The 16,984-nt window shown below is 43.3% G+C and overlaps 1 protein-coding gene across 6 annotated transcripts in view; it reads right to left on the bottom strand.

The window, feature by feature from the left end:
- The window catches only part of gabpb1 (GA binding protein transcription factor subunit beta 1), an 81,587-nt gene that overhangs the window by 7,531 nt on the left and 57,072 nt on the right, over positions 1-16,984 (bottom strand). The window contains exon 9 of one of the 6 annotated variants that reach the window (XM_072277912.1): positions 11,729-12,173. The exons of the other annotated variants lie outside the window; for them this stretch is intronic. Coding sequence (XP_072134013.1) covers positions 12,093-12,173 — 81 coding nt within the window. The 3' untranslated portion in view covers positions 11,729-12,092. Of the gene's footprint in view, positions 1-11,728; positions 12,174-16,984 lie in introns of those variants that run through there. 6 annotated transcript variants of the gene reach the window in all.

The raw sequence follows: 16,984 nt of genomic DNA on the forward strand, positions 1-16,984 counted from the left end.
ATTGACCCCTTCCTGTTCCCAACCTCCACACACAGAGACTCCGTAGACAATCCCTCCATGTCTTCCTCCTTTTCTGCAGCCATGACACTATCTCTGATCAACAGTGCCATGCCCCCACCTCTTTTGCCTCCCTCCCTGTCCTTTCTGAAACATCTAAAGCCTGGCACTGGAAGTAACCATTCCTGTCCCTGAGCCATCCAAGTCTCTGTAATGGCCACCACATCATATCTCCAAGTACTGATCCACGCTGTAAGCTCATCCGCTTTGTTCACAATATCCTTGCGTTAAAATAGACATATCTCAAACCATCGGTCTGAGCGCGTCCCTTCTCTATCACCGGCCTATCTTCTCTCACACACTGTCTAAGCTTTCTCTATTTGTGAGCCAACAGCCTCTTCCCCAGTCTCTTCAATTTGGTTCCCACACCACAACAATTCTAGTTTAAACTCTCCCCAGTAGCCTTAGCAAACCTCCCCGCCAGGATATTGGTCCCCCTGGGATTCAAGTGCAACCTGTCCTTTTTGTACAGGTCACACCTGCCCCAAAAGAGGTCCCAATGATCCAGAAATATTTATCCTCCACCTCATTCTATTCCTATACTCAATATCACGTGGCACAGGCAGTAATCCTGAGATTACTACCTTTGTGGTCCTGCTTCTCAACTTCCTTCCTAACTCCCTGTAGTCTGTTTTCAGGACCTCTGGCTGTTCTCCCTCCCACTGCAGGATATCATGGATGCGAACTGAAACATCCTGGACCCTGGCACCTGGGAGGCAAACTACCATCCGAGTTTCTTTTCTGCGTCCACAGAATTGCCCATCTGACCCCCTAACTCTGGAGTCCTCTATCACTACTGCCTTTCTCTTCCTTTCCTTACCCTCTGAGCCACAGGACCGGACTCTGTGCTAGAGGCATGGCCACTGTCACTTCCCCCAGCTAGGCTGTTCCTAATGGGGGACAACAAGATGGCAGGTGTACTAAATGAGTATTTTGCATCAGTCTTCACTGTGGAAGACGTGAGCAGTGTGCCAGGTGTTGAAGGGTGTGAGGGAAGGGAAGTGAGTGCAGTTCGTTTGTACAAGGGGGAAGATGCTCAAAAAGCTGAAAGGTCTAAGGGTACATAAGTCACCCAGACCAGATGATCTGCACCCTAGGGTTCTGAAAGAGGTAGTGGTAGAAACTGTGAAGGCACTCATAACGTTCTTTCAAAAATCATTGAACTCTGACATGGTGCCAGAAGAGTGAAAAATTGCAAATGTCACCCTGTTCTTTAAGAAAGGAGGAAGGCAGCAGAAAGGAAATTATAGACTGGTTAGACTGACCTCAGTGGCTGGGAAGATGTTGGAGTCAATTGTTAAGGATGAGGTTATGGAATACTTAATGACATAGGACAAAGTCACCACGGTTTCCAAAGGGAAAATCTTGCCTGACAAACCTGTTGGAATTCTTTGAGGAGATTACAACTAGGATAGATAAAGGGAATGCAGCGGATGTTGTATATTTGGACTTTCAGAAGGCCTTTGACAAGGTGCCACACATGAGGCTGCTTACCAAGTGAAAAGCCCATGGTATTACAGGAAAGTTACTAACATGGTTAGATCATTGGTGAATTTGTGGAGTTTATTACCACAGGCAGCTGTGGAGGCCGGGTCGTTGGGCTGTTATTTAAGGCAGAGCTTGATAGGTTCAAGATTGGACAGGGCATCAAAAGTTATGGGGAGAAGGCTGGGGAGTGAGTCTGAGGAGGGGAACAAGGATCAGCCATGGTTGAATGGTGGAGCAGACTTGATGGGCAAAATGACCTAATCCTGCTCCTATATCTTACTGTCTTCCTCCTCCTGAAGTCAATAATCAGCTCCTCGGTCTTGCTGACACTGAATAAGAGGTTGTTCTTATGGCACGACTCAGCCAGATTTTCAATCTCCTTCCTATATGAACATTCATCACCAGATTTGAATCAGCCTATTACAGTAGTGTCATCAGCAAACTTGAAAATGGCACTGGAACTATGCTTAGCCACATAGTCACAAGTGAAAAGCAAGTAGAGCAGGGAGCTAAGCGCACAGTCTTGTGGTGCACCTATGAAGGAGATGACACGTTTCATCATTGCGGATGTTTGTGCTATTGAACAATAATCACTGAGGCAGGTCGCCACGTTCTTCTTGGGCACCTGTATAATTGAAGCCTGTTTGAAACGAGAGGTTAAGGATCTCTCTCAGTGAACACTACAGCACAGGTGTTTGGCATTGGCCAGGTACCCCATCTGGGCTGGATGCTTTTTGTGGGTTCACTCTCCTGAAAGCTACTTGCACATTGATCTCAGAGACTGAAATTATAGGATCACCAGGGGCCGTGGGAGCTTGTGATGGTTCCTCCATATTTGACTGTAAAAGTGAGCTAAGGCGGCGCTGAGCTCATCTGCAAACCTCCCGTGGTCACCTCTTTGTTGTTCAGATCTCTCGGAACTTTGCTCTTTAGCCTCTGCCTGCTTGCATGTAGAAGGACAGCCAAGTGATGCAATTTACCAAAATGCAGTCTGGGCAAGGAATGGTAGACATTCCTTTTCTTAGTATAACAGAGGTCTAGTGTGTCAGAACCTCTGGTGCTACAGGTATATGCAGTAATTGGGCAGAGTTTTCTTCAAACAAGCCTGATTGAAGTCCCTGACTATGATCTGAAATGCATCGGGATATATTGTTCCTGTTTGGAGACAGCATCATGCAGCATTTCAAGTGCTTGATTACAGTCGGCCACTGGTGGTATATAAACTGTGTTCAGGATTATGGAGGAGAACTCCCCTGGTAAATAGAATGAATGGCATTTGACCATTAGGTGTTCAAGGTAAGGGGAATGCGAGTTCGATAAAACCGCCACATTGGAGCACCAGCAAGAGTTTATCATGAAACACACACTTCCACCTTTTGCTTTTTCTGAATCAGCAATTAGTCCATATGGAAAGTCGAGAACCCTTCCATTTTGATTGCCATATCTGCTGTTAGAAGAAAAGCAAGTCTCGCTCAAACAGAGAATATGTGGTGGTTTTGGGATAAACCTCCCATGCTTGCTACTTGGAGCAGAAGTCCTGTACTGTGGCAAAGCCAGGTAAGTTCAAAGGAAAGGGCAGGTTAACCAAGTCTTCCTAACCATTAAGCCACACGGCACTGGCTGCGACCACACTTCCCCGGCCACCAAGTGACAGCCTGGCACTCATTGTCCACTTCTCAGGACACAGATCCTGTGGAGTGTACTGAATGCCCAATAAAACCAGAGAATGCAATGCCCTAATATAGAGAGTGGACAGTCTAAAGCAGCATCTGACTTCCAAACAGGCTCAGTAGCTATGATCAATAACAGTCCACGTCACAACCTTCAGTTAAAACTAAAAATAGAAACAAGAGTAAAATTATTCTACGTTTCTCTGTTACCCTTGCCAGCTGTCATCTCCTGATGAGCAGGAGGCTCAAATATCAATACCACATCCTCAGGAAAGCACTTGGCACAACCTTAAAGCACATTAATTGGTGACAGAATAGATAAGGGGTCTGCTTCTGTCCTGAGTTGTCAGTGTAGTCCAGGACTGACCACACTTCACCAGGTTCATAAATCTGTGAAGGGATGGAATGCTCCAGGAACCACATCCCGAAATGTTATTCCAGACAGGATAAAGGTAGCTCAGTCCTCCAAAACAGTCAGCTGTGTAGTCTTTAAGCTTAAAGGGTTTTTGTTCAATGTTGATGTGTTGCATTGAATGAACCTTTAATCTGGCCCCAGGAATGATGACCAAAAACACGTGACATGACTGAACCAGATTTTTTTTTAACTTCAAGTTTCAAACGACTCTGTGTCTGTGGGGCAATTACATTGAGCTACAACCAGAACTTCTGGAGAGATCTATTAACACAGACTCTGCAGATGTTGGAATCCAGAGTATGCTGGAGGAACTCAGTGGGTCAGGCAGCATATATGGAGGGGAAACCTAGCTGATGTTTCGGGCTGAGAGCCTTCATCAGGACTGGAGAGTTTGTTGAAGTTTCGCAGACTTATGCAGATGGCAAATGTATGCAGCCTAGCCACCATCAGTTATTACATAGTTCTCAGCTACTGATTCTCCATTCTGCATGTTTTTCTCAGTGTTCCCCTGCAGACCCAAGTACTAATGGTGTAGTTACAACTAACTTCCTTGTTTCTATAAGATCACCTTTTGGTTAGCCAATTTAAAAATACATAAACACATATTACTCTGTTTCTGACCCAAGGGCTTGGATGTGTTCCCTGATTACTTCCTTTGTGACCTAGCCCTTCTGGTAAACTCAAGCTAATTTCTCCAGGGGAGAGCAGATAAATCCCACTTCTACACCAGAAACGCAAAAGTGAACAAAGCCATGCCCTCTTCTCACTGACACCATCAGGGACAAGGTACAGGAGCCTGAAGACACACACTCAACCTTTTAGGAACAGCTTCTTCCCCTCTGCATCAAAGTAATGAATGGTAATATGAACTCACGTATTTTTTGCTCTCTTTTTGCACTACATATTTAATTTAATATAGAGTATATACATTTTTTATTTGTAATTTTTTAATGTATTGTTGCCACATAACAAATTTCACGACATATGCCGGTGATATTAAACCTGATTGTGATTCTGATTTTGCCCCTATTGTCCCAAGGTGGATGTGGGGTGAGGTCCAGGCAATGCTCTTCACAGGCTGACAGTATTGTGATTTTGAGGATCATCTGGACGAGAGTTTGGGAAGCTATTGATCCCATTAAGCTTCGAAAGAAAGAGAAACAAATAGTGCTATATATCTTTGTCTGAAAATGCCTGATTAGAAGAATTAGTGAAGTGGTTTTAATACAGGAATAGACTGAATACGAATAGCCTGCAACACTGAAAGCTAATAGTGTAAAATAATAATAAATTACTATTTCTTGAGATGTCACATGATCACACTGTTACTGGTGACTTCCTATAGCTGCGTGCCCATCAGTTTTATAAAGCTCTCATCAATTGGCCAATTGGCCTAATTCTGCTCCTATGTCTTATGGTCTCTTCAATGCATCAGTGAATGGTGGAACACTGATTCAGCCTTACAGCCCAACAAACCCTGGTTCAATCCCGACCTTGCTTCCTCCTACTTGCCAGTGGTGGTGTGGATTGGAAGGTTAACTGGACATTGTAAACTCCACTAGTGTAAGTGGCAGGAGAACAGAAGATGAGCAGGAGCTAATGGGAATGTGAGAGGAAAGATGGGATCAGGGGAAACATCAAAACAGCATCTGACTATGCATGGCATCACAGAGCCTTTAAACTGAAGTCAATCAGCAAAAGGAAAAGTCTCTTGTGTATATGTAAGTAGGGGGCTTGATAAGGTTCCTCATGGTAGGCTCATTCAGAAAGTCAGGAGACACGGATCCAAAGAAAGTTGGCCATGAGGATTTGGGATTGGATTGGTTTGGCTGTGAGGTTTGTGGATTGGGGATTGGCTTGGCCTGGTCATGTAGATTCGGGATTAGTTTAGCCATGTAGATTTGGGATTGGCTTGGCCGTGAGGATTGGGGATTGGCTTGGCTGTGAGGATTGGGGATTGGCTTGGCCGTGAAGATTGGGGATTGGCTTGGCCGTGAGGATTGGGGATTGGCTTGGCCGTGAGGATTGGGGATTGGCTTGGCCGTGAGGATTGGGGACTGGCTTGCCCACAGAATGCAAGGTGTGGTTGTAGATAGAGTGTGTTCTCCCTGGAGGTTGGAGCCCAATGGTTTTCTGCAGGGATCTATTCTGGAACCCCTGCTCTTTGCGATGTTTAGAAATGACTTGGATGAGGAAGTGAAAGGGTGGGTTAGCAAGTTTGCAGATGACAAGAAGATTGGAGGAGCTGTAAACAGTGTAGAAGGTTGTTGTAAGTTACAATGGGACATTGACAGGATGCAGAGCTGAGCTGAGAACTGGCACATTATAAACACATGAAATTTTGTAGATACTGTAAATATCCTCATGGTACAAAATGCTGGAGGAACTCAGCAGGTCAGGAGACCTAATGAAGGGTCATGGCCTGAAACATCAATTGTTTATTCCTTTCCATAGATGCTGCCTGACCAGCCGAGTTCCTCCAGCATTTTGGATGAGAAGTGACAGATGGAGTTCAAACTGGGAAAGTGTGAAGTAATTATTTTTGGAAGGTCAAATCTGAGGACAGAGTACAGGGTTAATGACAGGGTTATTGGCGGTGTGGAGGAACAGAGGAATCTTGGGGTCTACATCCATAGATCCTTCAAAATTGCCACATAACTTTTCTTTACCCAGAGAGTGGTGGGTGTGGGCAATGCGCTGCTAGGAGTGGTGATAGAGAAAGACACATTAGGGGCATTAGATAGGTACATGGATGACAGAAAAATGGAGCGCTATGTAGAAGGGAAAGGTTGGATTAATCTTCAGAGTAGATTAAAAGATTGGCACAAAAATGTGAGCTGAAAGGCCTGTTTTGTACTGTAATGTTCTATGTTTAGAAAATAAAAAGCCTATGGTTGCCTAGGTTCAACCTCCTGCCTCAGGACATCACCACAGCAGTTCCATAGGACAGTGTCCTAGGCACAACCATCGTCGGTGCTTTACCAGAGACCTTCCTTCTGCGAAATTTGCTGATGACTGTACAACATTCTCTCCCTGTTTACAACACTTCAGCAAACAGTCTCCATGTCCGAGTGCAGCAAGACCCAAACATTCAAGCATTGTTTGATAAGTGGCGATGACTAAGTCTAATAAGAGGGAGTCAAATCACCTACTCTTGACATTAAGACCATCATAATCAAGTTCCCACCCATAAATAGATACTTTATCGATCCCAAAGGAAATTACAATGTCACAGTAGCATTACAAGTGCACAGATATACAAATATTTGAAGAGAAGTAAGAAAGAATAAAAATGTTAGCTTGAAAATAAGATGTGCAAGACTTACAAACCAAAGATTACAAGACCACTTACCCAGCTATAGTTTGACTCATTATAGAGCCTGATGGCCGGGGGTAAGAATGACCTCATATAGCGCACTTTGGAGCAGCGCAGTTGTCTTAGTCTGTTACTAAAAGTGCTCCTCTGCTCAGTCAAGGTGGCATGCAAGGGGTGAGCAACATTGCCCAGAATTGGCAGGACTTTCTGTAGGGTCCTTTGTTCTATCACAACCTCCAGTGTGTCCAGTTTGACTCGTATGATTAAGCCAGCCTTTCTAATCAGTTTATTGAGCCTGTTGGCATCACCCATGTTGATGCCATTGCCCCAGCACACCACCACATAGAAGATCGTACTGGTGACAACAGACTAGGAGAACATGTGAAGGAGAGGGCTGCATACTCGGAAAGGCCTTGGTCACCTCAGGAGGTAGAGGTGGCTCTGGCTTTTCTTGTACATCACCTCTGTGTTAGTGCTTCACTCAAATCTGTTATCCAGGAGCACCCCCCAGGTACTTGTAGGTCCTTGCTATCAATAACAGGGAGCAATGCAGGCTTGGTCTTCCTAAAGTCCATCACCATCTCCCTTGTCTTACTGATGTTGAGCTGCAGATGATTCAGCTTTGCAACATTCGACAAAGTCATCCACCAGGGCCCTGTATTCACCCTTCCGTCTATACACCCAACTATTGCTGAGTCATCAGAGAATTTCTGCAGGTGACATGACTCAGTGATGTATCTAAGGTCTGAGGTATACGGGTAAACAGAAAAGGAGCCAATACAGTCCCCTGTGGGACCCCAGTGCTGCTTAGAGTCATGTCTGACAACACAGCTCTGAAGCTGCACAAACTGGTCTGCCAGTCAGGTAGTCCATTATCCAGGATACAATGGAAATGGCAACCTGCATTGAATGGAGCTTTTCCCCCAGCAATGAGCATTGTATGGTATGGAATGCACTAGAAAAAGATCAAAAAACCTGATCCTTCCCGTACTGCCCTGTTTATTGAAATATGCTGGAGGTCACTCATGACTACAACCCCAAATGGACCAGACACACAAACACCACAAATGCACTTCAGAGGCTGGGGACGCTGCAGAAACTGACTAACTTCCTGACACAAAGCCTTCCCAGCGTCGACAAGATACAGCTCAGGAATATGATAGAATACTAAAGATTAACTTTATTTGTCATATGTACATTGAAACATGGAGATAAATGTGTCATTTGCATCAATGACCAACACAGCCCAAGGATGTGCTAGGAAGCTCAAGTGTTGACACGCTACTGGCACCAACATAACTTACTCACCCTGACGCATCCATCTTTGGAACGTGGGAGGAAACCAGAGGACCCAGAGGAAACCCATGTGGTCACAGGGAGAATGTACAGACTCCTTACAGACAGTGAACACGGGTCACTGGTGCTGTAACAGCGTGTGTCACCTATCCACTGAGTGCATCCTCAATGACTCAAGAGACACAAAAGCTGGACTAAGCATTCATTTGACTGACATTGCATCAACCACCCAACTGTTCCCTCCACAATGGCACATGATGCGTACCATCTACAAAATGGATCGTACTTACTCTGTCAGCTACATCCACAGCAGCTCCCAAATCTGTGACTTCTTTCACCTTGAACAAGGGCCACAGAGACACCATCAGCCACAGATTCCTGAAGTCTCTTACTACCCTGACTTGGAAGTTTATCACCTTCCTTCATCATCACTGTGTCTTCCACTGGGGGCGCTACAGTAGCGCAGTGGTTAGTGCAATGCTGGAACAGCTTGGGGCATTGGAGTTCAGAATTCAATCTCCACAGCATCTGTAAGGAGCTTATGCGCCCTCCCTGTGATCATGTGGGTTTCCTCTCACAGTCCAAGGACGTACCAGTGAGTAAGTTGACTGGTCGTTGTAAATTATCCTGTGATTAGGCAGGGTTATATTAGGGGTAGCTGGGCAGTAAGGCTCATTGAGCCAGAAGGGCCTGTTCTCTCTGTATCTCTAAATTAAATAAATTAAATTAAATTAAATACAGAAGCTCCCTTTCTAATAAAACTGTGGAGCACCTTCACCAGGTCAGTAGTGGTTCAAGGTTCAGGGATCAATTAGAAATGAGAAGTGAATTTTACAAAAATTAAGGTTTCTCTGACTGAGACCACAGAGTTCCAAGCAAAGTCAAGCAGAATGAGTAGAAAATTTCTGTGGCCAATGTCTTTCAAAGCAACAACACAAAACAAATCCAAGGGAAATTACTGAAAGATGAAGGTTTAAAACAATGCAATTTCCCTTCCAGATAGCAAAGCATTTGCAATTATGTGCACTGCTGATATTTGGTGAAGTACCCGTTACTGATTTATATAAACAGGAACTTCGGATACATTTGTATATCAATTCTTAAGCAAAATTTCATGAGAATTAAGTTGTAACAAAGGCCCCAACATGAAGATCCAGGAACATATGGACAGGCATTGACCTTATCAAGAACGATGATGAGATGGAGTACAGAGAGGAAGTGGAGTGGCTGGCGGCTTGGTGTAAGAAGAATAACTCAAGCGCGAACATAGAGAAGACACAGGAAATCATTGTGCACTTCAGGAAGGAGCAGCCAAACCATCCTGTCCCCCTCTGCGAATACATGGCTCCTCCATACAGAGAGCTACGTGCACCAAGTTCCTGGGAGTTCACATCACAGATGGTCCCTTAATATCACTTCCCTGAACAGGAAGGCACAGCAGCACCTTAAGACGACTAACGCAAGCAAGGCTCCCACCCCACATCTTAACTGTGTTTTACAGGAGCAGCGTTGAGAGCATCCTGACAAGTTACATCGCCATCTGGTATGGAAGCAGTCGAGCATTGGACCTGAAGTCCCTACAAAGAACTGAGCAGCCGAGAGGACTATAGGGGTCTCCATACCATCCATCAGAGACATTTATCAGAAGCGTTGCAAACGCAGGGCCCTTAGTATTATCAAGGATCCCACCCATCCATTCAGCATCCTCTTGGACTTTCTACCATCAGGCAGGAGACTCCGATGCACAAAAGCAAGATTGGTGAGGATGAACAACAGTTTCTTTCCCCAGGACATTAGGCTACTGATCTCCCAGCCGCATCGTATTTGAAATGTTACTGATTAAACTGTTCCGTACCTGACAATATTTAATATTAATGCCCTTTAGTTTGTTATTTATGTGTGATTCATCTGTAGATTTTCTCCTTACCTTCATAAGTTATTGTGTATTATGCATACTACTGTGTTTTACACCCTGGTTTGAAGAAATGTCATTGCATTTCTATATACATTATTTAAGTTATATATGTATGTAGTTTAATTGTGACTATCTATAAATGATCGTTGTATAGGAAATATGAAATAGAGAGATATAAGAATCTGTGGAATTCGATGTTGACAATGTACAGAACTCTACAGCTCCAAATGCAAAACCATCAGAAAATTTGCGTGGTTGACTGAAGTGCAGGTTTTATTTGCAAAAGGTTTTTAAAAGAGAAAACCTAGATGACAAGATTATTGGTTGGGCCGAAGGCACTGTTATTATGTTCTATTATTCTATGTCAAATTTCTGACTACTGCAGACACAACCAGTGAGCAAAGAGTTTAGTCTTCATTTTAAAATATGACAAAAAATAAGAAAGCAAAAAAATCTTTATTACACCATGTTCCCAACAGAAACACATCAACTGTTTTCCTCTTCGTAAAGAATTACAAGCTGGAAAACGTACTACAACACGTGGATGAGATTTTAATAGTTCAGTAGACATGCCCTGTGTGAAACAGACTGTGGTACCTATTTCAAATGATGTTGTATCTGTTAAATAGGGGCCGTGAACAATTCTGATTTGATGAAGAATGGATATGAAAGCACAGAGGAACATCTGGAAAAATTTCTGAAATGCTCGTTCGCTGCTGTCGTTACTGCGCGGTCGGGAATCTTTTGGAGGGTAGGCCTCAAAATCCCCGGCCTTGCCTGCTTTTGGCGACCAAGAAAGAGGTCGAATCGCTCAGACAGAGATGGCACTCGGTACTCGGTGTCAGACAGCTGATCAGAGCTCGAAGTTTTCGGATGACTCAGAGTCGGATTGTGGTCAGCACGGCAGGGAGAGTTTTCCTTCCTTCTCCCGTCTGCGTGAGATGTGGGACATTTGAGAAACTTTGAACTTTACTGTGCTCACGGACTTCTTCATCAAGTTATGGTATTGTGCACTGTTGTAACTATATGTTATAATTATGTGGTTTTGTCAGTTTTTTTAGTCTTGGTTTGTCCTGTGTTTTGTGATATCACACCGGAGGAAATAATGTATCATTTCTTAATGCATGCATTACTAAATGACAATAAGAGAGGACTACGGATCTTCATAATCTAAAAAAAATTTCAAGGGCATCCTCTCAGGACACAGGAATACAATGTCACTCTCAAAGTTCCTGATTTTGCCCTCTCCTCCTTATACATGCAAAGTATTTTAGTAGTTACTGATACTAAACGATGGTCAGCAACAAGATATTTGGAAGAAAGCATCCTATCAGAAGAACCTTTAAGTCTATGATTTGAATTTTGACATGAGCTTACAGTATTTAATTGAAACAAAACATGTAGGCTTCTTTTTCATTTGCTTCGCTTTGATGAAGGCTATTTTCTTCCTCCTCTCCCACAGTAATGTGTGCAGCTTCCAGAATTATTTGAGCATTTATTTAAAAAAGTCTTTTGTTCAGTTCTCTAAGTTACTAATCTCTATAAGTAAACAATATCCACAAGAATGTGAATTCTGATGTAATTTTTTTGTTTATTAAAATAATCTTTTTACCCTGTCCATATCCAGAGAAATAAAAATATAGATTTTTTTTTCACTCACAATAGCATTATAGATCATCTTCGCATTGAGGACTCTTCACATATGAACATAATTGATCATGTTTGGTTATATAAAGGATTGAATTGGAGGGACATATGAGAAACTGGGTTTACACATTTTAAGTTTCTCAAATAAGGAAGAATTCTTTTTTACACTTACTCCAAATACAAAAGCAATTTGAAAATGTCTAAGTGTTACTAAAAAATATTTTATTGGCTTTCCTGGTGTCTTTTGGTATATCTTGGCATTTAATTTCATCCATTCTTCTAAGTACATCACTGTGTTTGCGCTAATTCATGCTCCTTTTCCATTAGATTAACCAGCAGTGTTTGTGTATTTAACATCTCACTGTGAACCTAAAACAACAACAGAATCACAAATTAGGTTTCTCCAAAAGTGTTGCAGGGCAAGATTGGTCATGGTGAACGTACCCACTACACCTTTCATTTATTAGTATGAGTTCTGTATTCTGTGCTGCACAGTTCCCAAGGAGACGTTGGACTGAGTAGTGGGAAAGAGATTTCAAAAGAATCGAGCAGGGGAAATCAGGACATCCTGTGCTCCACAGTTCCTGAGGAGGCGCTGGAGTGTGCATAATTAGACACTTGGCAAGGTCGAGTAAAAAGAAAAGGAATTAGGTTTAAGCGGAGTGGCCATTGTAGGAGTGGACCATTGTTAGTGGGGAGTTCAGGCTTTGATTCAGCAAGGAGAGGCGGAGGCTCTAGGTAATTTCTTTTCATCTAATTTTTCTTTTCTTCTTTCTTATTACACTGTTGAAGCAGTGGGGATGCTAGGCAGGATAGTGGAATGCTCCTCTTGCAGGATGTGGGAAGGCAGGAAGACCTCCAGTGTCCCTAATGGCTACACCTATAAGTAGTGAATGGTAGGTGTAAAGGAGTTACAGTTTGAGCTGGATGAATTCTGGATCACTCGGGAGGCTGAGGGGTTGATAGACAGGACTTATCGGGAGGTAGCTATGCCCAAGGTGCGGTACACAGTAACAGAGTAACAGTCAGAAAGGGGAAAGGAGATAGGCAGCCAATGCAGTATACCCCTGTGGCCGTTCCCCTCAACACCAGCTGTACCACCTTGGATACTGTTGGGGGCGGGGGTGGCAGAGGTCTCTGACCCTGGCTCTGTGGCTCAGAAGGGAAGGGAGGAAGAGGCGGCAAACTGTAAGTGATCAGGGATTCATTGGTTAAGGGAACAGATAAGAAGGTTCTGTGGATGAGAACGGGATTGCTGGATGATGTTGCTTCTAGGTGCAGAGTCACAGATAACTTGGATTGGATCCAGAGCATTCGTAAGCGGAAGGGAGAGGAGTCAGAGGTCATGGTCCACGATGGTAAAAGTGAAATGGCTAGGAAGAGTGATGAGGTTCTGCAGAGCTCAGGGAGTTAAAGCTCAGGACCTCCAGGGTTGTGATCTCAGAACCACAATCTGTGCCACGTGCCAGAAAAAGGAAGATTATACAATTTAACACGTGGCTAAGGAGATGGTGCAGGAGGGAGGTATCAGATTTCTGGATCACTGGGCTCTCTTCCAAGGAAGGTGAGACTTGTACAGAAGGGACGGTTTTGCACCTGCACTGGAGGGGGAGACAAATATCCTTGTGGCAAGGTTTGCTAGTGCTGCACAGACGCGGGGGGTTAGAGTTGCATGAGAATGGGAATCAGAGTGCCAGAACAGATAATGGCATTGTTGTGGGGAAAAATGTACAAAGTCAGGAATTGAACAACTGAGCATGGTGGGGCTAATGTTCTAAGTTGTGTACACTTCCATGCAAGGAGTATTGTAGGAAAAGTGGACAAGGTTAGGGCATGGATCAGCGAGTTGAATTATGACATTGTAGCCATTAGTGCAACTTGGCTGCAGGACAGGCAGCTCAATATTCCATTATTTTAGACATCATTGAGTGACATAGATTAAAGGGGGTCGGGTGGCATTATTAGTCAGGGAAAGTATCACAGCAGTGCTCAGACCGGACAGAGCGGAGAGTTCATCTACTGAGGCTAGGTGGGTGCAATGAGGAAAAAGAAAGGGATGACCACATTAATGGGATTATATTAGAGCTCCCAATACAGGTGTCCCCCACTTTTCGAACATTTGCTTTACGAAACCTCGCTGTTATGAAAGACCTACATTAGTTACCTGTTTTCGCTAACAGAAGGTGTTTTCACTGTTACGAAAAAAGGCAGCATGTGAAAAAAGGCAGCGTGCGCCCCAAGCAGCCGCTCCTCCCCTGGATTCGGAACTGCATTCTAGTCGGCACTGCTTAAACACGTGCCTGTGAGCAGCCGTTAGCAAGATGAGTTCTAAGGTATCAGAAAAGCCTAAAAGAGTTCGTAAGGGTGTTACATTAGCATAAAACTAGACATAATTAAGCGTTTCGATCGTGGTGAACGAAGTAAGGACAAAGTGAGATTGGCTTGTGGAAGTTGACGAAGATGATGTTGAAGAGGTTTTGGCATCCCATGACCAAGAACTGATAAATGAAGAGCTGATGCAATTGGAAGAGGAAAGGATAACAATCGAAACCGAATGCAGTAGCAAACGGACCGAAAGTGAAGTCGTCCAAGAAATGAACGTAAAGTAATTGCGTGAGATTTTCGCTGCAATTATTGCAGAAAAGTACGACTTTAATTTTGAAAGGGTACGTAGGTTTAGGGCATATTTGCAGGATGGTTTGAGTGCTTACAAAGAACTGTATGATAGAAAAATGCGCAAGGCTAAGCAGTTAAGCATACTGTCGTTTTTCAAGCCTTCGACATCAGCCACAGCAGACAATGAACCTCGACCCTCAATATCAAGGCAGGCAGACATAGAAGAAGATGACCTGCCTGCCCTGATGGAAACAGACGATGATGAGATGACACCCCAGTGTCGCACCACCCCAACCCCCGGGCCGCGGACTGATACATTGCCGCAGAGAATGCAGCGGTAGCCAGGACACACCCAGCACAACTTTAAGAAAAAAGCAAAATTAAACATGCTAATTAATTAGGTGCCTCCCGGCACGTAAATGTTGGCCCAGATCAGAGGCAATTGCCAATTGCGTTGCCTCTGATCTGGGCTGACATTTACGTGCCGAGCAGCACCTAATTAATTAGCTTGTTTATTTCAGCTTTTTTCTTAAAGATGTGCTGGGTGCGTCCCGGCTACCACTGCATTCTCCGTGGATCAGTTTCAGTTCGCTGCCCAGAGGTTGGGGACCACTGCACCACTCCATCCTCCGACGACTCAGTCTAACACACTATCATCAGTGTGCTCAGCACTGTCTTCCCAATTCCGGTAAGTGATACTACACTGTACATACATTATTTCTACTTTATATAGTCTGTGTTTTTTTATGTGTTATTTGGTATGATTTGGCAGCTTCATAGCTTAAAGGTTACTGGACAGAGTGTTTCTGCTGAAAGCGCTTGTGTAAGATTTTCGCTATGGAGAACAGTGCGGCAATGATTGTAGAAAAGTATTTCTACTTTATATAGGCTGTGTATTTATCATATCATTTCTGCTTTTACTATATGTTACTGTTATTTTAGGTTTTATTTGTTATTTGGCATGATTTGGTAAGTTATTTTTTGGGTCTGCAAACGCTCACAAATTTTTCCCATATAAATAGATGGTAATTGCTTCTTCACTTTACGATCTTCCGGCTTACGAACCTTTTCATAGGAACACTCTACCTTCGGATGGCGGGGGAAACCTGTAGTTAGTGAGATTTAGAGGAGCAAATTTGTAGAGACATTGCAGACTGTTACAGGAAACATAAGATTGCGGTAGTAGGTGATTTTAACTTTCCATATATTGTCTGGGACTACCATATTGTAAATGGGCATCAGGAAAAGCAGTATCATGGATTCCTCAAAAGAACAAACAACATATTTGAATGGAATGTAGTTTGTTTAGCTTTATACCAACACTTGCATGAGAGAGTAAGTGACACAGTTAATTAACTGTTAGCAGTCAACCCTTCAGACAACCATGGTGCAAGTGAATCGGAGATATCGGGGAGCTACAATACAAAACTATTACTCAACCCTGAGCACTTCCTTACTCACTCCAGGACTGTTAACTTCCCATGTGTTCAAGACCTTCATCCAGCAATGGCAAAACCTTGAGCAACAAACAAGAAGCTCTGTGGGTCAGGCAGCATCTTTGGAGGGAAACGGTCAACAGCTTGGGATTCCAGTGTAGATGAGGGGGTCCTGAGCCAAGTTTTTCCAGCATCTTGTTTGTTGCTCAAGGTTCAGTACCTGCATTCTCTTGTGTCTCCAGTGGCCAAATCTTGTGACTGAATGGAAACTATGAAACTATTTGGAAAATATTGACAGTTAGACACAAATCTCAAAATCACTGTGACCAAATGGCCAATGGAGCAACAGAAAGAAGCTAACATGGAACAGAGCTTCCACATAGCTGTGCCACCGTGTTAAATCCATCAGATCAGGTGAAGAAACATGTTGAGCAATATGCTTGGTCTCAACATTGACTACCCGACCTATGGTTAATGGGTAGAATCAAGAGATCAATCAATACAACTGTACCAGATATAACATGGAAACTCATCAAAAATACTGTACAGAGTTTGCTTGGCAATTGGAAGGATGCCAGAAGCCCAGAGAACTGAACATTGAATCACTGTTTAAAATGGCAAGAGGCATAAATTAATTACAGGTCACTTAATTTAACTTCAATAACTTCAAATTAATGGAACCAATTCCAAATGAGAATAAAAATTTTCATTCAGAAAGCTACAGGTTAATTAAGTCATGTATTTGTTAAGAGAAGGTGTCTGACTAACAAATGAATTTTTTTTATGAGGTTAGGAGGAGGTCCATAAAAATGGTACACTTGATGTGGTCTATATGGATTTTAGCAGGACTTCTCACAAGGTTGCACATGGAACCCCATTAAAGAAAATATAATAACAGTATCCAAAGAGTCCAAAATTATCCCAGTGATAGGACACAAAGGTATTAGCTAACAGGTATTTTCTGACTATAGGCTGTGACCAGTAGGGCTTCATACTTAGTTCTTTGCTTTTTAAGATACAATCATTGAGATAGACTGAAATGTAGAGAGCATGATGAAGATGTTTACAGATGAACAAGTGGCTGAAAGGGAGGATGAAAGCTTTATACTGCAGGAAGTTATAGGTGGT

The sequence above is a fragment of the Mobula birostris genome, chromosome 14, assembly GCF_030028105.1.
Source record: "Mobula birostris isolate sMobBir1 chromosome 14, sMobBir1.hap1, whole genome shotgun sequence".
Classification (NCBI taxonomy): domain Eukaryota; kingdom Metazoa; phylum Chordata; class Chondrichthyes; order Myliobatiformes; family Myliobatidae; genus Mobula; species Mobula birostris.